This window comes from Hyla sarda, chromosome 2, assembly GCF_029499605.1.
Source record: "Hyla sarda isolate aHylSar1 chromosome 2, aHylSar1.hap1, whole genome shotgun sequence".
Lineage (NCBI taxonomy): Eukaryota > Metazoa > Chordata > Amphibia > Anura > Hylidae > Hyla > Hyla sarda.
In genome coordinates, this window is record NC_079190.1 from 313,812,177 (window position 1) to 313,838,761 (window position 26,585).

The 26,585-nt window shown below is 42.3% G+C and overlaps 1 protein-coding gene across 5 annotated transcripts in view; it reads left to right on the forward strand.

Annotated features, from left to right (window-relative positions):
* Positions 1 to 26,585, forward strand: part of PARL (presenilin associated rhomboid like) — a 258,743-nt gene that overhangs the window by 69,790 nt on the left and 162,368 nt on the right. For 4 of the 5 annotated variants that reach the window (XM_056557714.1, XM_056557710.1, XM_056557712.1 and 1 more), the window contains exon 2: positions 21,853 to 21,965. In XM_056557714.1, the coding sequence (XP_056413689.1) occupies positions 21,895 to 21,965 (71 nt within the window). In that variant the 5' untranslated portion in view covers positions 21,853 to 21,894. Of the gene's footprint in view, positions 1 to 6,207; positions 6,318 to 21,852; positions 21,966 to 26,585 lie in introns of those variants that run through there. The other variant, XM_056557711.1, reaches the window with a different exon arrangement.

Below are 26,585 nucleotides of genomic sequence, written 5' to 3' on the forward strand. Positions count from 1 at the left end.
ATTGTGGGGAATTACAGGCTCTTACCTCACCAAGGCTAGGAACCTTGGTGATACATACCGCCCGTCAACGACCATACCTTTCACCTTCTCACAGGTCATAAAAAAACAAACACAATTCTGGTGTGTGGAATTTTGTACGCTTATGCGGTTCCTCATACGGGATAAATAATGTTTTATTTTAATCGTTCCAACAATTATTTATGAGGCGATACCAAATATGTGTAATGTCCGTTTATTTGTTTTTGTATTTTTCTGTTTAGGTGTGTATTCACACACTAGTTTAAGAGCAGTTTGCTATTCCACCTGGAGAGGGAATAGTTAATGCTCTGACCGAATGAGAACTCGGGTGGAGGTATTTAGCCAGAGTTCTCCTGCATTCTGGTGCTGGTTAGTGAGTGCAATACTACCATTGTTAAGGATGCCTTAAACTGTGAGTGACTACCGCTGTGCTATTTTGCAGAGTGTCGACACGAGCAAATTCCGACCAGGCAATGTTGGTATAAATTCCCTTCTCCGCACTGACTCCAGGGAGTTCTGTTTATTATCTGGAAATCACATTAGTTTTTACAATCTGACAAAAAAGGGGAGAGTAAAACTATGCATCAAATCATTGTTTTTTATGCTGATTGGTCATTTGAGCATGGCGTAGCATAAGTCACTTATGTTGCAACGTCTCTAGCTTGAGATTTTTCCATCCTTCCACAAAGCCCAATGTTTACACTTCTTGTATCCACAGACTCCATCTCAAGGTTCTAGTCTTAATAACAAGCAAAGAGCAAGCTGAAATGTTTTGAATTAAGGAAAGCAAAGTTCTTCTGTGATATTTAGCAATGGCATATAGCATTTAATAAAGGCATACGAGTATAAATATAGTGATCAATATATCAGAATATTATAGATCCAACACTATGTATGTTTGTGCAATACACTTCCAAGTCTGCTTGAGCATTCACCTTGTATTTATCTTGCCATTTTATCTGGGTTTTTAGCCATGGTTATATAGCATGCTCCTTGTATTTTAGTATGTGTTAAATTAGTCAGTTTTAGGATTATGTCTGTTCAGCTTTGTCGGTGTTCACACTTTGTCTGAGTCTTGCTTGTTACATGTGCCCTGTATCCAGTTTGTATGTTCCGTGTCCCAGTGTGAACAGTGTCCTATATTTATATCCTGTTTGGTTGATCTGATCCTTTGCACTTGTACCTGCTTGTGATAATTCTTAGTAACCTATCTGTTGAGTTTAGTGTTTTGTCTCTGTTTTTCCGCTATCCCCTTCATCTCCTGGATTCTGCTGTATACTCCTATCATGCCTAGTCTTGTTCATTTTATCATGTCTGCAGTTTATCTGATATCTGGTTTAGTGAACGGTTTATTCATTCACTATATTCTGTTCTGTTTGTGAGTTTATATTCTGCCCTCTTAGTATTTGTATTGTCTTGTAGGTTTCTGTTTTCCCATCACCATGACAGCACCACCTGACAGAGGGACTCTGCCAGTAGGGACAGGAGACCTTGGAGAATAAAAGGAAGTCCACTCCTCTCCATCCTCATTGGTTTCCTGTCCCTGTGGGAAGCCCGGAGAAGAGCCCTGTCTCAAGTGGGGCTCTGATTTTTGAATGGCTGTGCAATCTTTTATGCTGGGCCCCTAGGTGTAGGAGGTACGGGATCCCTATATGAGCCCTGGTTGAGGATCTCAGCCAGGCTCACAAACTTTCCTCATGTTTAAATCTCCCACCCTTCCCCCTCTCCCCTCTGCTTGCGGCCCGCAGACTTACTGAAACATTAAACCCCCACGCTGGTATGCGGGCAGGTTGCGGCAGGGCTGTCGGCTGTTTATCGCGGGCTGCTAGCGGAGGATCCCGGTATCTGCGAGTTCAAAGCAGATAGCTCCGGGCGGCTGCGGCCATGTAAGGGGCGGAGGTTAGCGGTGTCACTACTGGTAGTGACGCTGCGGAGGAAGTCGGAGGTCAAAGGAGGCGGATGTGACGTTACACACCGGGCCTCCGATGTGCAGGAGGCGGCAGATTTAGAAGGAAGTCTTCTTCTGCCATTTTGCCTGCTGTTGTGAGCTGGCCAGTCATTCCATAACTGTCCAGCGTTGGAGTGACAACCCAAAGCGTACTCCATCTGACTCATATGCAAAGACTTCATCTTCGTCTTCATCTTCGGTATCAGTGATTTCTGAGTGAGTGTATTCTTTCTATGTTTTTAAAAACTTATTTTCTAAATTATGGTCTTTTGGTTATTTTCAGCACGGTGATAATGCACCTAGAAAATCTTCCAAAAAGACAAAAAATCGTGAATGTCACATATGTAAAGAATTACTACCTCCTGAATATGAAAAAGCTTCATGTCAATCTTGCATTAATAAGCTGATTACGTCGGAGGTTCCAGCCTTAGTTCTGTCTCTTCTGGGACAAATGCAGGATCTTATTAGAAAAGAGATCCAGTCATCCATTCACAATTTAACAGCTGCTATTCCTGTAGTCACTGATTCCCCACCTCTTCCCACTGCTTAAAATATTGTTACTATTCCAGTGGTCTTAAATCAATCTGATTCTGATGAAGAGGGTATTTTTGTGCCATATGGGTCGGACTCGGGAGAGGAGTCAGAGGAAGACTTCTCAGGGAAAGCATTTTTTTTCCTTTGAGGACACTGATCATTTAGTGAAGGCTGTACGTTCCGATCTAAATATGGAAGAGCCCAGGGAACCATGGTCAATTCAAGATATTATGTTTGAGGGTCTTGATTCTAAAAAACACAGAGTATTTCCTATTCCCAAAATTATCTATAAAGTTATTCTTAAGAAATGGGAGAACCCTGGCAAAAATACTTTTTTGCCTAAAGCTCTAAAGAGAAAGTATCCGTTTGCTGACACTGAAACTAAAACTTGCGATCACCCTCCCAAAAATTGATGTCTATTTCTAAAATCTCTATGAAGGGGTCTCTTCCCTTTGAAGACCTTGGGACCCTTAAGGATCCAATGGATAAAAGAATGGACATGTTTCTTAAAAGAAGATGGGAAGCCTCAGGGGCAGCCTTGAAACCTAATGTAGCAGATCTGTGGCCAGATCTGTATTAATTTGGTTAGATCAGTTAGCCTCTAGCATACAAAATAAAGTACCAAGGGAACAGCTCTTGTCTTCCATCTCCACTATCCGTAAGGGGGTCGCCTTTTTAGCTGACTCCACCCCTGATTCTCTAAGGTTATCTTCGCGTCCTGGGGCACTATCAAATTCAGCTAAGAAACAGGCCAGGTGAAGTATCCTCAAAAAATTAATTATGTGCCATCCCCTTGAGAAAGCAAATGATAGGAAGAAAGGTTTTCCCTTTGAATCTGGCAGACGTAACCAGCCCTTCCGTTTTAAGGGGAGAGGTGGAGGTCAGAGTAGAGGAAGAGGTCAGTCGGCGTGCTGGAATAGTGGCCTCATGTTCAACCAGCCCCAGACCTCCTCAAAAAAACAGGGTCTCAATGACGGGGTCCTGCGAGTGGGTGGCAGACTGCATGGTTTCTTTCCAACGTGGCAAAAAATTGTAGGCAGTTCCCAGGTTCTGGACATCATTCAGAATGGTCTGCGCTGGGAATTTTGCTTCCTCCCACCCACTCGCTTTATCATAACCAAAAGTCCTGTAGGGTCAATAGGTCAAATCTCATTACAACAAAAAGTTCCTCTGTTAATGGAAAAAGGGGTTCTAGTACAGGTACCTTCAGGTCAGGAATGTCAGAGATTTTATTCCACACTGTTTCTGGTGAAAAAACCCAACAATACCTTTCGGGTAATTATAAATTTAAAACCTCTAAACAGATTTATAAAATACCAAAGATTCAAAATGGAAACACTAAGATCAGCTGTAAACCTGCTTACAAAATTTTTTTCATGGCCTTACTGGACTTAAAGGATGCCTATTTCCATGTGACCATACATCCGGACTTTCAAAAATACTTAAAGGGGTACTCCGCCCCTAGACATCTTATCCCCTATCCAAAGGATAGGGGATAAGATGTCATATCGCCGCGGTCCCGCTGCTGGGGACCCCCGGAATTGCCGCTGCGGCACCCCGCTGTCATTACTTCACAGAGCGAGTTCGCTCTGCACGTGATGACCGGCAGTACAGGGGCCGGAGCATAGTTACATCACGGCCCCGCCTCTCGTGACATCATGGTCCGCCCCCCTCAATACGAGTCTATGGGAGGGGGCGTGGCGGTCGTCACGCCCCTGCCATAGACTTGTATTAAGGGGGCGGGCCGTGATGTCACTCGGGGCGGAGCCATGGCGTCACGCTGCTCCGTCCCCTGTATCGCCCGTCATTACGCACATAGCGAACTCGCTCTGTGCAATAATGACAGCGGGGTGCCGCAGCGGCAATCCCGGGGGTCCTCAGCAGCGGGACTGCGGCGATCTGACATCTTGTCCCCTATCCTTTGGATAGGGGATAAAATGTCTAGGGGTGAAGTACCCCTTTAAGAATTGCTGTGCACCTAGGCCCCAACCTAATGCATCTTCAGTTTTGTGCCCTTTGCTTTGGGATCTCAGTAGCTTCAAGGATCTTCACGAAATTGGTATCAGAGATGGTAGCACACATAAGGGAAGGGGAAGGAATATTCATCCCATACCTGGACGATTTTCTCCTGGTGGCAGACTCAGCTTCAAAGGTACAGTTTTTTTGTTTCTTGCACCTTACAAATTATAGAAAAACTAGGCTGGATAGTGAATTGGGAGAAGTCGTCTCCATCACCAATCCAGCAAAAAGTTTTTTTTGGGCATTATTTTCGATTCTATACAGGAAAAATGCTTCCTTCCCCAGAATAAAATTGTAAATTTTGTTGAAGAAGTTATTAGTTCCCCTCAAATTACCATTAGGAAAGGAAGGTCTTTTATTAGGTTTATTTACAGCCTCATTTCCAGCTGTGCCCTGGGCTCAGTTTCATTCCTGCTGCCTTCAGGCTGAACTTCTAAAAGTCTGTAATGGGTCACCTGAAGATCTTGATAGAAGTTTTATTTTGTCTCCCGAGACTCTGATGTCTCGCTTTTGGTGGCAAGATAGGAAAAACTTATCAAGGGGGTTAGATTGGAGAATTATGCACCCCACTATTGTTACAACTGATGCTAGTCCTTGGGGTTGGGCAGCTCGTATTGGTGACCAACTGGTGTGGAACCACGGAGTTAGGAAACAGACTCTAGCTCAGTGTTTCCAAACCAGTGTGCCTCCAGCTGTTGCAAAACTACAACTCCCAGCATGCACTGACAGCCGAAAGGCATGCTAGGAGTTGTAGTTATGCAACAACTGGGGAAGAACAGTTTTGAGACCGCTAAGTAGTGGTCTCCAAACTGTAGCCCTCCAGGTGCTGCAAAACTACAACTCCAAGCATGCCCAGACTGTCCACGAATGCTGGGAGTTGTAGTTTTGCAACATCTGGAGGCCATGTCTCCCCCCCCCCCCACACACACACACTCTGCCCGGACTTCAATCGGTGGGCAGAGCGGGGGAAATGAACTTTCACCGCCCCCAACTGCTATTGGTCGGTCAGCAGTCATCCCGGTCCGATCACTGCCCGGCGAGCGGGACGCCCTTCGTCCCCAAGTACCAGGACGCGAGTTTGTACCTGTATGCCCTCTGTCCCTAACAGGTTAAATATTATGCTAAATGCGTTTGGGCCTTTCTAAACCAATCGAAATTTCCTATAGAAATATTTTTTTATATACTCTTCTTCTAGAGCTTTCATTTTGGTCCTCAGATTTTTCTAAATTTTTCTAAAACTTTTAATTAATATTTAACATTTAAATAATACCCCCCTATGGAAAGCCTTAACCCCTTAAGGACCAGGCCATTTTACAACTTAGGACCAGAGCGTTTTTTGCACATCTGACCAGTGGCACTTTGAACATTAATAACTCTGGAATGCTTTTAGTTATCATTCTGATTCCGAGATTGTTTTTTCGTGACATATTCTACTTTAACATAGTGGTAAAATTTTGTGGTAACTTGTATCCTTTCTTGGTAAAAAATCCCAAAATTTGGTGAAAAATTTGAAAATGTTGAATTTTTCTAACTTTGAAGCTCTCTGCTTGTAAGGAAAATGGATATTCAAAATATTTTTTTTTATTCACATTTCCAATATGTCTACTTTATGTTTGAATCATAAAATTTAGAGATGAGCGAACTTAGAGTAAATTCGATTCGTCACGAACTTCTCGACTCTTTCCTAGGAATGTATCCACCTTTTCCAGCCCACCGGAGCACCTGAAGGCTGAACTAATTTACGCAGGAAAAGTCATCAACTGCTGAGCCGAGAAGTTCGTGACGAATCGAATTAACTGTAAGTTCGCTCATCTCTAATAAAATTGACGTGTTTTTACTTTTGGATCACATCAGAGGGCTTCAAAGTTCAGCAGCAATTTTCCAATTTTTCACTAAATTTTCAAACTTACTATTTTTCAGGGACCAGTTCAGGTTTGAAGTGGATTTGAAGGGTCTTCATATTAGAAATACCCTACAAATGACCCCATTATAAAAACTGCACCCCCCCCAAAGTATTCAAAATGACATTTAGTAAGTGTTTTTAGCCTTTAGGTGTTTCACAGGAATAGCAGCAAAGTGATGGAGAAAATTCACAATCTTCATTTTTTACACTCGCATGTTCTTGTAAACCCAATTTTTTTATTTTTATAAGGGGAAAAAGGAGAAAATTTATACTTATATTTGTAGCCCAATTTCTCTCGAGTAAGGACATACCTCATATGTCTATGTAAATTGTTCGGCGGGCGCAGTAGAGGGCTCAGAAGCGAAGGAGCGACAAGGGGATTTTGGAGAGTACGTTTTACAGAAATGGTTTTTGGGGGGCATGTTGCATTTAGGAAGCCCCTATAGTGCCAGAACAGCAAAAAAAAAAAAAAAAAACACCACATGGCATACCATTTTGGAAACTAGACCCCTTGGGGAATGTAACAAGAAATAAAGTGAGCCTTAATACCCCACAGGTGTTTCACGACTTTTGCATATGTAAAAAAAATATATATTTTTTTCACTAATATGTGTGTTTCCCCCCAAATTTCACATTTTTGCAAGGGTTAATAGCAGAAAAGACCCTCCAAAATTTGTAACCCCATCTCTTCTGAGTATGGAGGTACCCCATAAGTTGGCCTGAAGTGCACTACGGGCGAACTACAATGCTCAGAAGAGGAGGAGCACCATTGAGCTTTTGGAAAGAGAATTCGTTTGGAATACTAGTCAGGGGCCATGTGCATTTACAAAGCCCCCCGTGGTGCCAGAACAGTGGACCCCCCACATGTGACCCTATTTTGGAAACTACACCCCTCACAGAATTTAATAAGTGGTGCAGTGAGCATTTACACCCCACTGGCGTTTGACAGATCTTTGAAACAGTGGGCTGTGCAAATGGAAAATTACATTTTTCATTTTCACAGATCACTGTTCCAAAAATCTGTCAGACACCTGTGGGGCGTAAATGCTCACTGTACCCCTTATTACATTACTTGAGGGTTGTAGTTTCCAAAATGGGGTCACATGTGGGGGGGGGGGTCCATTGTCCTGGTACCATGGGGGCTTTGTAAACACAAGTGGCCTTCAATTCCAGACAAATTTTCTCTTCAAAATCCCAATGGCGCTCCTTCTCTTCTGAGCATTGTAGTGCACCCATAGAGCACTTTACATCCACATATGGGGTATGTTCTTACTCAGAAGAAATGGGGTTACAAATTTTGGGGGGCTTTTTTCCCTTGTGAAAATGAAAAATTTAGGGTGACGCCAGCATTTTTTTTTCATTTTCCCATCCAACTTTAATGAAAATTTGTCAAACACTTGTGGGGTGTTCAGGCTCACTATACCCCTTGTTACGTTCCGTGAGTGGTGTCGTTTCCAAAATGGGGTCACATGTGGGTATTTTTTTTTTTTTTTGGGTTTATGTCAGAACCGCTGTAAAATCAGCCACCCTTGTGCAAATTACCAATTTAGGCCTCAAATGTACATGGTGCGCTCTCATTCCTGAGCCTTGTTGTGCGTCCGCAGAACATTTTATGCCCACATATGGGGTATTTCTGTACTCAGGAGAAATTGCGTTACAAATTTTGGGGGTCTTTTTTTCCTTTTACCTCTCGTGAAAATAAAAAGTAGTGGTTTTTTACACTAACAGGCTGGTGTAGACCCTAACTTTTCTTTTTCATAAGAGGTAAAAGGGAAAAAAAGCCCCCAAAATTAGTAGTGCAATTTCTCCCGAGTAAGGAGGTACCCCATATGTGGCACTAAACTGTTTCCTTGAAATACGACAGGGCTCTGAAGTGAGAAAGCGCCATGCGCATTTGAGGACTAAATTAGGGATTGCACAGGGGTGGACATAGGGGTATTCTACGCCAGTGAATCCCAAACGGGGTGCCTCCAGCTGTTGCTAAACTCCCAGCATGCCTGGACAGTCAGTGGCTGTCCGGAAATGCTGTGAGTTGTTGTTTTGCAACAGCTGGAGGCTCTGTTTTGGAAACACTGCCGTACAATACGTTTTTATTATGGGGGGACAGTGTAAGGGGGTGTATATGTAGTGTTTTACCCTTTATTATATGTTAGTGTAGTGTAGTGTAGTGTAGTGTTTTTAGGGTACATACACACTGGCAGAGGTTTACAGTGAATTTATCGCTAGGAGTTTGTGCTGCGGCGAAAAATTGGCCGCAGTTCATACTTGAAGTAGTAAACTTACTGTAAACCCGCCAGTGTGAATGTACCCTGTACGTTCACATGGGGGGGGGGGGGGGGGCAGGCAAACCTCCAGCTGTTTCAAAACTACAACTCTCAGCATGTACTGACAGACCGTGCATGCTGGGAGTTGTACTTTAGCAACAGCTGGAGGCACACTGGTTGGAAAACCTTCAGTTAGGTTCTGTTACCTAACTCAGTATTTTCCAACCAGTGTGCCTCCAGCTGTTTCAAAACTACAACTCCCAGCATGTACTGACAGACCGTGCATGCTGGGAGTTGTACTTTAGCAACAGCTGGAGGCACACTGGTTGGAAAACCTTCAGTTAGGTTCTGTTACCTAACTCAGTATTTTCCAACCAGTGTGCCTCCAGCTGTTGCAAAACTTAAACTCCCAGCATGTACTGATCGCCGAAAGGCATGCTGGGAGATGTAGTTATGCAACAGCTAGAGGTACACAACTACAGCTTCCAGCATGCCGAGACAGCTGTTTGCTGTTTAGGCATGCTGGGAGTTGCAGTTTTGCAACATCTGGAGAGCTACAGTTTAGAGACCACTGCACAGTGGTCTCCAAACTGTGGACCTCCAGATGTTGCAAAACTACAACTCCCAGCATGCCCAGACAGCAAACTGCTGTGTGGGCATGCTATCAGTTGTAGTTTTGCAAGGTCTGGAGGTGCACAGTATAGAGATCACTGTGCAGTGGTCTCAAACTGTAGACCTCCAGCTGTTGCAAAACTGCAACTCCCAGCATGCCTAAACAGCTCTCTGGGCATGCTGGGAGTTGTAGTTTTGCAACATCTGGAGGGTTACAGTTTAGAGACCACTATAGTGGTCTCAGACTGTAGCCCTCCAGATGTTGCTAAGTAACTCACCGGCTTCCGTCGGATCCAGGGAGCTGCTTCACCGTCCTCTTCTTCCGCCGATCGTCGCCCGCTGCCGCCGCCGATGGGTAAGTGGATCTTCGGCGCCGGTCCCTGTCTGTTTCCCCGTCCTGCCCCGCCTATTGTGGGTGGGCAGAACGGGGAAACCGAAGGTAAACCCCTCCGCCCCCGATCTGCTATTGGTGGTCGCGCCTAGACCACCAATAGCAGAGATAGGAGGGGTGGGACCTCTGCCACCTCACTCCTATTGCTTCAAGGGGATCGTGGGTGTCTAGGACGTCCGCGATCCCCTTTATTTTCCGGGTCACTATAGACCCGTATGACCCGGAATAGCCGCAAATCGCAAGTGGGAATTCACTTATGATTTGCGGCGATCGCCGACATGGGGGGGTCTGATGACCCCCCTGGGCATTTGCGTGGGGTGCCTGCTGATAGATATCAGCAGTCACCCCGGTCCGGTCCCCGCCCGCCGCGCGGCGGGGACCGAAATTCCCACGGGCGTACAGGTACGCCCTTGGTCCTTAAGTACCAGGGAGCAAAGGCGTACCTGTACGCCCTTGGTCCTTAAGGGGTTAAAGGCACCCCACACTATTAGAATTCTCGCAGTGCCCTTAATGCGTTTTATGCTGTTTATGATGAATATTAACAGAGATTCTTGCAGCATAAGCTGTGCCGGGAGAGTAAAAATTTATTTGAGCCAATTTTTTATCGATTCGATTTACCCCTTCACTCCTTAACCTGTTTTGGACCTTAACAACCATGGCTAACTTTTTAAATCTGACTTATTTTAAATCTCCCTTATTTGGTAATAACTTTGGAACGCTTTTACTTATGAAATTCTAAGATTTTTTTTGTGACATATTGTACTCTACATTAGTGGTAAATTTTGATATATTTTGCGTTTTTTGTAAAAAAAAAATAATAAAAAAAAAACTCCAAAATTTTGCAAAAAAAATGAAACATTTGTATTTTTCTAGATTTTATATTTTCTGCTTGTACGACAGTCATAACGCACCAAATTAATGATTACTTCACATCTACAATATGTTTACCTTATGTGCTTATCATTTGATAAACATTCTTTTTCTTTTTATAGAATGTTAGAATGTTTATAAGTTTAGCAGCAGCTTTCCAGATTTTCAAGGAAATTTCTAAATCTGATTTTTGAGGGGCCAGTTCCGTTCTGAAGTGGATTTGAGTGGCCTGTATGTTAGATACCCTTATACATTATCCCATTTTAAAAACTTCTCCCCTTAATTTATTCAGAATGACATTAAAGAAGTTTATTAACCCTTTACGCATTTCACAGAAATTAAAGCAAAGTGGAGGCGGAATTAAAAAAAAATTTTTTGCAGATTTTTTAATTTTAATAATTTTTTTTTCTTTAAAACAGTAGATATTGACAGAGAAATGCAACTCATGATTTATTTCCCGGAATTCTGACATATTTAGAAATATGCCATATGTGCCTCTTGTGCACTGCGTGACTCACACATAGGCCTCATGAAGGGGTGCTGTGTGGCTTTTGAGGCCTCCTTTTAGTTTAGGTTATTTTGCTGGCATCATATAAAGTTGCAGAGGCCATGGGGTGCAAAAATATTTTTGAGAGACAAGTTGTTGCTTTCATTAGTACCATTCTGGGGTACATGTGACACTGAACTTTGATGTGGAGGTCAATATGATTATGGCAATACCAAATGTGTGTGTGTGTGTGTATATATATATATATATATATATATATATATATATATATATATATATATATTATGGCAATACCAAATGTGTGTGTGTGTGTGTGTGTGTGTGTGTGTGTGTGTGTATATATATATATATATATATATATATAACAGAATCAAGAGGTATGGGGAGCACCGTGAAACAGGATTCAAGATCCACGTGGGTGCCAGGCTCCGGGAACAGACCAATTCCCACGAAGTGTAGATAAAAGGTAGAAGCGGCACTCCGGCTTGTAGGTGAAATAATCACAAAATTTATTCACACATCTGTGCAGGCAACGTTTCGGCTCGACAATAGAGCCTTTCTCAAGCCAATATATTTTTATTTTATTTTATTTTATTACATTCATATATAAAAACGATTTTCATAAAAAAAAATCCTGTTTGTAAGTCGCCGTATTCTGAGAGCCATAACATTGGAATTTTTTCACCAAACAATTGTGTGATGCTTCTCTTTTTGTGAGAAATGTTGAAGGTTTTGGGGGGGGGACTATTTCTGGGTGTGTGTATGTGTGTATATATATATATGTGTATTTGTGTTCGGGGTCTTAATGCGTGCCGTACCTACCTAAAACTGACCACCTGATGAACTAGCTAACAGACAGTCTGAGTTGTGCCATGTACTGTCGCGTGTAGGTACACATGAATAAAATAGAGGGCAAAACTCCAATATTTAAAACAAAATGCTTTATTAAACAAACCACTACCTAAGGATTTAATGCAAATATGTATAATGAATAAATGATGTAGTAGTGAGTGCCGTCCCACTAACAATAACAGTAGCTGACCCCCACTAGCTCCTAGACGTGCGAAAGGAAAGCTTTCAACACTCGAACTGGGCGCCACTCGTGAGGGATAGGATCAGAACAAAGCGCTATTAACATACGTGATGACCACATGACCAATGACTGAAATGCATCGTGCACTACTGACTATGGAATAGGGGTACAGTGCGTGTAGCACTGAATTCCCAGCACCCTGATTTCTTAACCACGTATGCTGGCACACCATGATGTGACATCTGTGCAGCAGCCCCGATGCTTGGAGAATGACTGGATATAATGGACGGATCACTACAAAGGATTTGACAAGAATACGTACATGTCTGACAAACAACGTAGTAGGGAGTGCTTGCCCCCTAAAGAATAGCAGCGTCTGATCCCGTTGGATCCTAAACATGCGGAAGCAAAGATAGCCAACTCGAGCTGAGAATCACTCATGGGACTTGAGAAAATGCAGTATGATGACAACCTGACCGGACAATGACATTCTACTGCTATACAATTCCCATGCATAAACCTGCAACCTAACTAAATTAATGTAACTACGGCCATACACCTACATGTAATTCCCCTAAACCTTAGGAAACCCGATAACTCAAGAACAGCGCGGCTTCTAATGTTAAGCTATCTTGATGTCCTAATGGGGAAATACCTAAAGCGCCAGCTAACTAACTAAGCCAGCTGCAGGGCGGATGGCTAGAGGGCTTGCAAACCTCCCTCTTTGCGCACTCTTCAGAGCAGATTCGATGGCCTGGGACGCAAACAATGACGCCCTGTAAAAGACAGATACACTTTGATAGTATTATGCTAGATGCAAAGAAGAGTGGCAATACCCGATGAATGCAAATAGGAATAAAATGGCGAGTGAGACAACCTCTGGTACTCTAATGTAAAATATCAGGTAAGAATTCCAGGCTGCGTGTTGGAAGCTCACTGTGAGCTGTAACAACCCTATGCCCGTATGCACAACTTGAAGTGCTAACAAATGACTACCTTGTCGCCAATCTAAACCTGTGTGAGGTTATCACTGTAACCAACCTGTGGATGTGACGGCAATGAAACCACTTATGCAGCAAACATGACAATGAAACTCAACCAACATGTGATTACTATCATAGTCAACCTAAGCCGAGACAAACAAACCCAACCACCCAGAACCAAGCTACATCCCTTTACGCACAACCCAAGGACACATAACGGTGTTGCCGCCTACCTGAAGTCGTGTCAGGTTGTAACTGAACCGACGTGTAGACGTGACAGGCCGAAATAAATGAAAGGTTCAACCAAATCTGTAACTAATAGTATGACCATCAACCTGAACCAAATCAGGTTGTAACCATGATAGACCTATAGACGTAACAATTAACAATGGATATATAAACTATCTCTGTAGCCTAACCCAACTGCTGAATAAACACAACGTATTCAAAGACGTTGTCGCCAACCTGAAGTCATGTCAGGTTGCATCCGGACTGACCTGTAGATGTGGCTGGTCTAGCCGGATTAAAAGCTGCAACCAACATGTATGACTACTAGTATTGACGTAAACCTAAAGTCGAGACAGGTTGTAACCATGATTGACCTATAGACGTGTCAATTCACAATGGAAAAGTAAAGCTATATCTCTGTGCATAGCCCAACAGCTGAATAACACAATGTATATGATGACATTGTCGCCAACCTGAAGTCGTGTCAGGTTGTATCCGGGCTGACCTGTAAACGTGACATGTCTAGCTGAATTTAAAAGCTGAAACAATTCGTAACCATGCTAAACCTGTCGACTTGGCAAGTAATAAACCATACCCCAGCTATTCACGTATGCACACCTCACTATTTACAAAAATGGTGACCCACCGGATTATCCGTGCACAGATTCGCCCAATGACATGGGTGTATGGCCTAAACACCATAACATAGCACAGCCAGACATCATGAAACATATGTGCCTAATAAACCAATGAATGTATACCGAAAATGAACAAACTAAAGGTATGTCTAGCATGACTCCTTGACCCATATGCAGACCATGACAGTTTGAACGTGGGCCCAGCATAACCATCAAGACCATATGTACCTCACTAACACCACGACCGTATGCTCAAACAACCCACAACCGTATACACGGACAAAACTATGTAGGCATATGTATAAAACTTTAAGTGCGTGCACCGAGCAAACTGAACGTATGGCTAGAAAAAACTGAGCGAGCATATGCACTGAAAAAACTATATGAGCAGATGCACAGAGCAACTTTTCCACACATATGCCCAATACAACTATATAATTGCATGAAGCAATGATGTATGATACAACACATGAATTTATAAATACGATGTCTGTCCTACTGTACAATAACTAGAAAGCACAGTTCTGAAGCAAATTTTCCCTTTTTTTTTTTTTTATTGCGGACATGGCAGGTATAATGGGTATACACCGCTTATGTGTCGTGTTATTGTTGTTCTGAAGACGTGTCCGTAACAACAACTATGCAATGTACCCCCCTGCAGACGTGGCAGGCATAATGGGTATACACCGCCTATGTGTCGTGTTATTGTTGTTCCGAAAACGTGTCAGTAACAACAATTATGCAATGTATCCTACTGCAGAAGTGGCAGGTGTAATGAGCAGCCAGAAAGCGTGCTGGCATGTGATTAACCCCTACTGTAATATGCTGAGCGGAATAGCCAGAGCGTACCGGCACATGATTATCCTCTACTGTAATGTGCAGAGCAGTCAGAGAGCATGCCGGCATATGATTGTCCCCTTCTGTAATGTGCAGAGCGGAGCAGTCAGAGAGCGTGCTGTTATATAATAAACCCCTTATAGTAAAACGCAGAGCTGAGCAGCCAGAGCGTGCCGGCATATAATTAACTCCTTATAGTAAAGTGCAGAGCTGAGCAGCCAGAGAACGTGCCGGGATATAATTAACCCCTACTGTAATGTGCAGAGCGGAGCAGTCAGAGAGCGTGCTGGCATGTAATTAACCCCTTACTGTAATGTGCAGAGCGGAGCAGTCAGAGAGCATGCTGGCATATAATTAACCCCTTCTGTAATTTGCAGAGCGGAGCAGTCGAGAGCGTGCTGGCATATAATAAACCCCTTACTGTAATGTGCAGAACGGAGCAGTCAGAGAGCGTGCTGGCATATAATTAATCCCTTATAGTAAAACGCAGAGCTGAGCAGCCAGAGCGTGTCGGCATATAATTATACCCTTTATAGTAAAGTGCAGAGCTGAGCAGCTAGAGCATGCCGGCATATAATTAACCTCTTATAGTAAAGTGCAGAGCTGAGCAGCCAGAGAACATGCCGGCACGTGACTTCCCCCCCCCCCCCCCCCCAAACAAACCCGGTAACCGACACACAATAGACTCTACATAACAATGACAGGTGCTGGGGGTATGATGAAAGCCTGTAATCTTCCCCAACACAACAAGCAGGGGCCAGAAAACCTGAGGCGACAGCACCCACCCGGCTGTAGAAATACCGGTTCCGTACTGCCGTGGGTGTTCGTGGGGGAGCGAAGACTCATGCAGCCATCCCCAGATAATAGCAGCATGCCCCCATCACGGGTCCCACTGCCGGTGGGGACTCGCTGTGCACTACCGTGCCTGACCGGCCGGGAGAAGAGAACTGGCCACGTGGGACGCGTGTCCCCCTGTTGCTTAAACCGGGGCCTGGCCAAGGATACTCCCCCTCCCCCCCCCCCCGAACTCCGGCTTACCACCGGAGAGGAGGCTGCGCAGAAACGCTGCCACCCAGGCCAGCCCCGGCCATTTACCCGTACACCGCCGCTGGAAACAGTTTCCGGTCAGCTGACTCGATGTCAGCTGACCTCTCATCACGTGAAGAACCGGCGGCGTGAAGAGGTGATGATACCGCAGGCTCTTATGGTGGTACACCGCCCCCCTCTAACAAACACAGGCCAGCTTCGCCGGCCTTCCCACATTATATATATATATATATATATATATATATGTATAAAATTTATTTTATTATTCTTCATATATCTATATATATATCTATATCTATATATATATATATATATATATATATATATATATATATTTTCCACATTTTTTACATTTTATTTATCCTTTACTATCACACACATAATTCAGTGGAGTACACATCTGTACTGCACTGAATTATGCCTATGCCTGTCTGTTTTACACATAGTATAGAAGATCAGACTCTACTTTAGGTAGAGGCTGATCAGCTACTGTAACCATGAAAACGGAGGCCATTGTATGTGTGTCACCTTGCAGAGTGCTGATCTGGAACAGAGGGAGCTCCCTCCCTGTGTAACCCTAATAGACGCTGCAGTCACTGTGACTGCATTGTCTATAGGGTTAACTCAGCATCAAAGCCCAGTTCTGATACTGAGGGCTGCGACTGACGTCCCCCTTCGCTGTTAAAAGCAACGGAGGAGAGGGGGAAGGAGGATACCCCGCAAATATCACTCCTATTGGTCCTTCAGCACTGATGAACCAATAGGAGTGATTGCCTGCCAGGGACCGCAGCAATGTGTCCCTAGCCGGCTTCAGGGATGCTCGGCTGTGCAGCATAGCCAAGTTCACTAAACTGTCACAGCACCTGGTGACGGTTTAAATCCATCAGGTACATGTACGTGGTGATGCAGCAAGTCAACCTTAATTGCCATGTACATGTACCTGATTTTGCAGGAAGAGGTTCAAAGCTTGTTTGTCAGATGAGCCTTAAGTATAGTTACAAATGCAGGAACATGTCGAATAATCTGATAAAAAATGGCTTTTATTTTAATTCTGTCCCCTATGCTTTTGACATTCCATGTCAATATTTCAACAGACACTTAAATAATACCTGTCACCATACTAAACTTTTAATATATTGTTCCTATTGTAATTATAAGACAATTTGCTATTTACTTTCTATTAATATTCTAAACCTTTATATGTTTTTAATGTGATTGAAAAAAATGGCCACTAGGTGGCTCTGTTCTATTCCCTGCCACCCCCTACCCCCAACTACCTTGACCTTGTATTATTCCTATAAAAGATCTCTAACCAGTGCTATATTTCTCCACTCTCATCAACCCCACCTGAATGAAAATAAGAAAAAAAGGAAAACAGATTACAGTGCACGTCCCTCCATTCCAGGTATCAACCTTTGGTGGTGATGGAAAAATAACACCTTTCCGTCATAAATAATTCTAATTCCTGTGGGAAAAATAGGGATTATTGAATATTTGCCTGAGGTAATCGATGTTTGATTTCTTTAATAGGTAATATTTTTTAAAACTTATTTTATTCAAAATGTCATTTAGAAGAAAACAGTTTACAATGGCATAGCGGTCATGAAAGTGCAACAAAATAAATCTCCAACAAAATTTGCATAAAGGTATATTGAAAAGCGACCAATGTCCATAGATTGTGAAATAAGACAGTCCCCATATGAATGCATATCCTGGAACGGCAAAGAAGGCGTATTGTGCATATACAGAGCATATGGTTGAGACGGACAGCAGGGAATAGATGGAAAAGAATAGCTGCAGAGGAAAATGAACAAGATACCATGAATCACCTAGGTAGGGAGCAGGGATGTGGAAATCGTATCACCCGATGCCCGGGACATGTAGTTTCGGGTGCCGAGCAGGTGAGTTTTTCAGACATTTAGCCCTGTATTGAGCAAGCAGGGCTGGGCTGTTTTCCCCCTTTATTTTTGTAATGTTGGTGCTCAGGGTGTATAAAGCAGGCTCCTAACTCAAGCTTGCTCCATATCCAGCAGTCCCCAGCTTATTTCAGTAGCTGGGGGCCGCCGCTAATAGTACATCATGCCTCGGCCAGCTGTTAACCCTTTAGATCACAGTGTCAAAGTTGACAGCAAGTCTAAAGGGATCTTATAACTCTCCCTGGTGGTCTAGTGGGGTGGATCTCTCTTCACCGTGCAGTCACGGGTAGGTGATCCACTATGGAAGTAGCCAGAGGGCTTACCTCATAGTTACATAGTCACATAGTTACATAGTTAGTACGGTTGAAAAAAGACATACGTCCATCAAGTTCAACCAGGGAATTGAAGGGTAGGGGTGTGGCGCGATATTGGGGAAGGGATGGGATTTTATATTTCTTCATAAGCATTAACCCCTTAACGACGCAGGACGTATATTTTCGTCCTGCGCCGGCTCCGGCGATATGAAGCGGGATCGCGCCGCGATCCCGCATCATATCGCGTCGGTCCCGGCGCTCATCAACGGCCGGGACCCGCGGCTAATACCACACATCGCCGGTCGCGGCGATGTGAGGTATTGACCCTTTAGAAGCGGCGGTCAAAGCTGACCGCTGCTTCGAAAGTGAAAGTGACCCGGCTGCTCAGTCGGGCTGTTCGGGACCGCCGCGGTGAAATCGCGGCGTCCCGAACAGCTGACCGGACACCAGGAGGGCCCTTACCTGCCTCCTCGGTGTCCGATCGACGAATGACTTCTCCGTGCCTGAGATCCAGGCAGGAGCAGTCAAGCGCCGATAACACTGATCACAGGCGTGTTAATACACGCCTGTGATCTGTGTAAAAGATCAGGGTGTGCAGTGTTATAGGTCCCTATGGGAGCTATAACACTGCAAAAAAAAGTTAAAAAAAAGTGTTAATAAAGGTCATTTAACCCCTTCCCTAATAAAAGTTTGAATCACCCCCCTTTTCCCATAAAAAAAAATAAAAAAGTGTAAAAAAAAATAAAAATAAACATATGTGGTATCGCCGCGTGCGTAAATGTCCGAACTATAAAAATATATCATTAATTAAACCGCACGGTCAATGGCGTACGCGCAAAAAAATAAAAAAAAGCGTATTTTGGTCACTTTTTTATACCATTAAAAAATGAATTAAAAGTGATCAAAAAGTCCGATCAAAACAAAAATCATACCGATAAAAACTTCAGATCATGGCGCAAAATATGAGTCCTCATACCGCCCTGTACGTGGAAAAATAAAAAAGTTATAGGGGTCAGAAGATGACATTTTGAAACGTATACATTTTCCTGCATGTAGTTATGATTTTTTCCAGAAGTGCGACAAAATCAAATATATAAGTAGGGTATCATTTTAACCGTATGGACCTACAGAATAATAAGGTGTCATTTTTACCAAAATATGCACTGCGTAGAAACGGAAGCCCCCAAAAGTTACAAAATGGCGTTTTTTCTTCCATTTATTCGCACAATGATTTTTTTTTCCGTTTCGCCGTGCATTTTTGGGTAAAATGACTCACTGCAAAGTAGAATTGGCGACGCAAAAAATAAGCCATAATATGGATTTTTAGGTGGAAAATTGAAAGGGTTATGATTTTTAAAAGGTAAGGAGGAAAAAACGAAAGTGCAAAAACGGAAAAACCCTGAGTCCTTAAGGGGTTAATGTTAATTTGTTCCAGGAATGTATCTAACCCTGTTTTAAAGCTGTTAATTTTTCCTGCTGTGACCAGTTCCTGAGGTAGACTGTTACATAAGTTCACAGTTCTTATGGTAAAGAAGGCGTGTCGCCCCTTGAGACTAAACCTTTTCTTCTCCAGACGGAGGGAGTGCCCCCTCGTCCTTGGGGGGGGGGGGGGGTTTAACCTGGAACAGTTTTTCTCCATATTTTTTGTATGGGCCATTAATATACCTATATACATTTATCATATTCGCTCCTCACAGCTAAGATGTTCCATGCCCCATATTAGTTTAGTCGTGCGTCTCTGCACCCTTTCCAGCTCCACAGTGTCCCTTTTATGGATTGGTGCCCAAAACTGAACAGCATATTCCAGGTGAGGCCGTACCAATGCTGTATAAAGGGGGAGTATTATGTCCCTGTCCCTCGAGTACATGCCTCTTTTTATACATGACAAGATCCTGCCGGCCTTGGAAGCAGCAGCCTGACATTGCATGCTATTCTGAAGTCTGTGATCTACAAGTACATCCAGATCCTTCTCTACCAGTGACTCTGCCAGTTTAATCCCCCCTAAGACATACAACGCATGCATGTTATTAGTACTCAGATGCATAATTTTATTTGCCAAGTGGATGCCCAGACACTTAGTCTATCCAAGTCATCTTGTAACCTATACACATCCTCTATAGACTGTACCGTGCTACAAAGCTTGGTGTCATCTGTAAAGATAGAAACAGAGCTGTTCATACCATCCTCTATATCATTGATAAATAAATTAAACAACAGCAGTCCCAGTACAGAACCTTGGGGTACGCCACTAATAACCAGGGACCAATCAGAGTACGAATCATTGACCACCACTCTCTGGGTACGATCCATGAGCCAGTGTTCAATCCAGTTACAAACTAAAGTTTCCAAACTCAAAGACCTTAACTTACCTGTCAGACGTCTATGAGGGACAGTATCAAACGCTTTAGCAAAATCCAGAAACATTATATCCACAGCCATTCCTCTGTCAAGGCTTCTACTTACATCTTCATAAAAGCAAATTAGATTGGTTTGACAACTTCTATCCTTAGTAAACCCATGCTGGCTATCACTTATAATACAATTATCCCCTATGTATCCCTACCCCATGGATCTGCAGTTGATTGAACTTGCCTTGAGCAGGCTCAACCAAATGACCACAGATCAATTAAGTTCAATAGAACTGCATTGATCTGTATGAGGAACCTAATGATTCTTCCTAAAGTGTATTTAAGAAAATAAGTGTTTAATAAAAAAAGTTCTAAAGAAACACCCAATAACCCCTTCCATATTAAAAGTTCATATCACCCCTTTTGCCATTTTCCATATAAAACTAGATAAAAAATAAACATATTTGGTATTGGCGCGAGTGTAATTGTTTTAACTATTAAAAAATAACATTTTATATCCCGTACGGTCAATGGTGTTAATGTAAAAAACAAAACAAGCTACAGAATTACGTTTTTTATGTTTATAACATCATATTCCAGAAATAAATTAAGTAAAAAGTGTTCAAAAAGTTAGATCAATATCAAAATGGCACCGATACAAACAGTAGATTACGGCCGCAAAAGATGAGCCCTAATACAGCCGGGCATACAAAAAAATAAAAATGTTATAGGGGTCAGAAATTTTTTTCAAAAAATGAAAAAGTTTAAAAAGAAATATATTTTATATTATTAAAACATGACGGAAACTAAACAAATTTGGTAGTGGTGTAATCAGGCCGACCTAAAGTTTCAAGATATCATGTAAGTTTGACCACAAGGTGAATGGCAAAAAAAGAAAACATTTGCATTTTTTTATTTTACCGCACAAATTATTTTTTTTTAGTTTCAGAGCATAAGTTATGGAAAAATGAAAGGTGTCATTAAAAAGTATAATTGGTCCCGCAAAAAACATGCCTCATATGGGTCTGTAGATGGAAAAATAGGAGTTATAGCTATTATAGGGCGTGGAGGAAAAAATGAAAGTGCAGAAAGCAATACAGACCTTATTTACAGAATATTTCGGTTGAAATTATTTGGTCTACCAGGACAAGTGGATTTTCATGAGACAAATAGATTGTGTTCCATTTTAGTCCCTTGGACAAGTAGTTTTTTTTTAGTTTTTTTTATTTCCACACCCCTGTAGGGAGTGTCAGGGCCTCAAAGGAATCTCCAACAGCAATCAGGCAGTACCTTTCTGTCAGGATGAAATGGCTTACAATCACCTCTATGTCCCCTACATAGTAATGGGAAATTATATATCCATTTTTTTATGACACATTCTCTTTAAATCAAAAACTTATGTATTGCTGTAAAAAAGTAACTTTTCTGCTTTGTGTTTCAGTTATATGTATGAGTACCGTACACAGAAGTTTTTTGGTTATTCATGACCAAAATGATCTCTACGTGCTGGATAGGGAGTTCTTATACAAGGACCAGATTGTGTCTCAGACAAAGGTATGTAATGTTTTTTTTATGTGTCTACAGCCATAGTTAGGCATTTCTTCACCTATTTAAAAAAAAATATATAATAATAATGTTTATTATTTTGCATTATAAAGAGTTACAATGTTTGTACACAATAAGAAAAGCGACATATAAAGCAAGGAGTACAAAGACAAAAGCCGAATAATCTATACCTACAGTCATGGCCGTAAATCTTGGCTCCCCTGAAATTCTTCAAGAAAATTAAGTATTTCTCACAGAAAAGGATTGCAGTAGCACATATTTTGCTATACACATGTTTATTCCCGTTGTGTGTATTGGAACTAAACCAAAAAGGTAGGAAGAAAAGCAAATTGGACAATGTCACACAAAACTCCAAAAATGGGCTGGACAAAATTATTGGCACCCTTTCAAAATTGTGAATAAATACGATTGTTTCAAGCATATGAATATGCTCCTTTAAACTCACCTGGAGCAAGTAACAGGTGTGGGCAATATAGAAATCACACCTGAAAGCAGATAAAAAGGAGAGAAGTTCACTTAGTCTTTGCGTTGTGTGTCTGTGTGCCACACTAAGTATGGACAACTGAAAGAGGAGAAGAGAACTGTCTGCGGACTTGAGACCCAATATTGTGGAAAAATATCAACAATCTCAAGGTTACAAGTCCATCTCCAGAGATCTAGATTTGCCTTGGTCCACAGTGCGCAACATTATCAAGAAGTTTGCAACCCATGGCACTGTAGCTAATCTCCCTAAGCGTGGACGGAAGAGAAAAATTGATGAAAGATGTCAACACAGGATAGTCCGGATGGTGGATAAGCAGTCCCAAACAAGTTTCAAAAATATTCAAGCTTTCCTGCAGGCTCAGGGAGCATCAGTGTCAGCGCAAACTATCTGTTGACATTTAAATGAAATGAAACACTATGGCAGGAGACCCAGGAGGAACCCACTGCTGACACAGAGACATAAAAAAAGCAAGACTACATTTTGCCAAAATGAACTTGAGTAAGCCAAAATCCTTCTGAGAAAACATTTTGTGGACAGATGACACCAAGATAGAGCTTTATGGTGAAGCACATCATTCTACTGTTTACCAAAAACTGAATGAGGCCTACAAAGAAAAGCACACAGTACCTACAGTGAAATATAGTGGAGGTTCAATGATGTTTTGGGGTTGTTTTGCTTCCTCTGGCACTGGGTGCCTTGAATATGTGCAAGGTAAAATGAAATCTGAGGATTACCAATGGATTTTGGGTCACACTGTACAGCCCAGTGTCATAAAGCTGGGTTTGCATCCGAGATTTTGGGTCTTCCAGCAGAACAATGACCCCAAACATATGTCAAAAAGCACCCAGAAATGGATGGCAACAAAGCGCTGGAGAGTTCTGAAGTGTCTAGCAATGAGTTCAGATCTAAATCCCATTCAACACCTGTGGAGAGATCTTAAAATTGCTGTTGGGAGTAGGCGCCCTTCCAATAAGAGAGACCTGGAGTGGTTTGCAAAGGAAGAGTGGTCTAACATTCCAGCTGAGAGGTGTCAGAAGCTTATTGATGGTTATAGTAAGCGACTGATTTCAGTTATTTTTTCCAAACGGTGTGCAACCAAATATAAAGTTAAGGCTGCCAATAGTTTTGTGTAGCCCATTTTTCGAGTTTTGTGTGACATTATGTCCAATTACCTTTTTTTTCTCTCCCTTTTTTTTTGGTTTAATTCCAGTACACACAAAGGGAATACACATGTATATAGCAAAACACGTGTTACTGCAATCCTTTTATGTGAGAAATACAAAATTTTCTTGAAAAATTTCAGGAGTGCCAACATTTACGGCCATGACTGTACAGCACTTCAAATGACAACAGATACTCCTTTCATGCAGAGAAAGTCAAGATCACTAAAGAAAAAGAAAAAAAAAACAGACCAAACCTAACAAACTTGGTGCTCGTCATTAGTAGGTTCTCAGAAGAAAACTCCATGTAGTTAACCAGGACAACATGGAGGAAGAAGCAAAAAAGAAAAAAAAAAACCATGAAAAAGGACAAACACAGACATGGTAACGCAATACAGAAGACCGAGATGGTAACTAAATCAATCAAACAGGTACAAAGAAAGTCAAGTGTCAGAAGGCCGGGATCAGCCTAGAAGTCATTCGCAACAGCCCCTACCTACCTCCCCTAAGTCGGCTGAGTCTCGGTCACTTTGAGTACTCCAAGGAAGTCCTTTAACCCCTTAAGGACGCAGCCCATTATGAACTTAAAGACCAGAGTATTTTTTGCACATCTGACAGCTGTCACTTTAAGCATTAATAACTCTGGGATGCTCTTCCTAATCATTCTGATTCCAAGATTTTTTTTGTGACATATTCTAGTTTGTTAGTGGTAAATTTGCATCAATACTTGCATAATTTCTTGGTGAAAAATTCCAAAATTTCATGAAAAATTAGAAAATGTAGCTTCTTTTCTAACTTTGAAGCTCTCTGCTTGTAAGGAAAATAGACATTCCAAATACATTTTATAGTGATTCACTTATACAATATGTCTACCTTATGTAGACATAAAGTACTTTTTACTTTTGGAAGACATCAGAGGGCTTCAAAGTTTAGCAGCTATTTTCAAATGTTTCACAACATTTTCAAAATCTGAATTTTTCAGGGATAAGTTCAGTTTTGAAGTGGATTTGAGGGTCCTTCATATTAGAAATACCCCATAAATGACCCCAATATAAAAACTGCACCCCCTCAAAGTATTCAAAATGACATTCAGAAAGTTTAACCCTTCAGGTGTTTCACAGGAATTGCAGCAAAGTGAAGTAGAAAATGCAAAATCTTCATTTTTAACACGCACGTGTTCTTGTAGACCCAGTTTTTGAAAGGAGAAAAAGCCCCCCAGTTTTTTTTACCCAATTTCTCTCGAGTAAGGAAATACCTCATATGTGGATGTAAAGTGCTCTGTGGGTGCACTTAGAGGGCTCAGAAGGGAAGGAGCGACAATGGGATTTTGGCGAGTGAATTTTGCTGAAATGGTTTTTGGGGCATGTCGCATTTAAGAAGCCCCTATGGTGCCATAACATCAAAAAACAACAACAAAAAAAACACATGGCATACTATTTTGGAAACTACACCCCCTCAAGGAATGTAACAAGTAGTACAGTGAGCCTTAACACCCCACAGGTGTTTGATAAATTTTTATTGAAGTGGGATGTGAAAGGGAAACATTAGATTTTGTACACTAAAATGCTGGGGTAACCCCAAATTTTTCATTTTCACAAGTTGTAACAGGAGAAAATGCCCCCCAGAATTTGTAAATACATTTCTTTGGAGTAAGGACATACCTCATTTTTGGATGTAAACTGTTCTGCGTACGCACACCAGGTCTCAGAAGAGCAGGCGCGCCATTCGGCTTTTGGATAATTTTCAGGGGCCTTTAGCGTTTACAGAGCTACCATTGTGCCAGAACAGCAAGACCCCCCTCAAGTGCCATCATTTTAAGAACTACACCACTAACAAGGGGTACAGTGAGTATTTATACCTCACAGGTGTTTTGAACAGTGGTCTGTAAAATGACAAAATTGTTTTTTTTTTTTCACACACATGCTGGTGTAACCCCAAATTTTTCATTTGCAAAAAGGGTAATAGGAGAAAATGCCCCCCAAATTTTGTAACCCCATTGCTTCTGAGTATGGAAATACCCCATATGTGGATGTAAAATGCTGTGCGGGCACATAAGAGGGCTCAAGAGTCATAGAGCTATGTTTGCATTTGAGGCTTATGGCATAGCAGTAGCTGACGTTACATATATTCAGCGGAAAATAACAAAAAGAAACACCCACATGTGACCCTACTACAGACAATACCCCCCCTCCTTATGGGGAAAATGAAAATTACAATTTTACTACTGAAATGCCAATTATGTTCCCAGAATGATGACCCAGAGCATAGCCAAAAGTAAAAAAAATATGCCCATCCCAAACCCTATGCTCTGAATCATCATTCTGGGAACGGGATGTGTGTGGCCATCCCTAAATTGTTGCCTCAAATGAGCACCCTGCTCAGGTGGAGAGAGAGCGCTGCGCATTTGAGACAACATAAAACCAGGGCTATTTAGTCGGTATATAAATGTTCCGACTCCGCAGTTTTTTTGTACTTCCGACTCCCCGACCCCTCTGTATTAATATGCAAATGTATTTATACTTTTCTTGAAGGAAAGAAAGGCAACATACATGTCATTCCCACAGGACTACTGGCTGGGAAGCCAACAGTCTACTGTATTGAAAAGTTTGTGTGCTGATCTGCTGCTGAAGATAGGGCAGTGGGAGGATCCAGGAAGGGGCATTTATTATAAAACACGATTTCCCTAGTAGAATCCCATAGTCATGTTTAAAGTTTAAAGGGGTACTCCGCCCCTAGACCTCTTATCCCCTATCCAAAGGATAGGGGATAAGATGTCAGATCGCCGGGGTCCCTCTACTGCGGCCCCCGGGATTGCCGCTGCGGCACCGCGCTATCACTACTGCACAGAGCGAGTTCGCTCTGTGCGTAATGACGGGCGATACAGGGGACGGAGCAGCATAGCATCATGGCTCCGCCCCTCGTGATATCATGGCCCGCCCCCTTAATGCAAGTCTATGGCAGGGG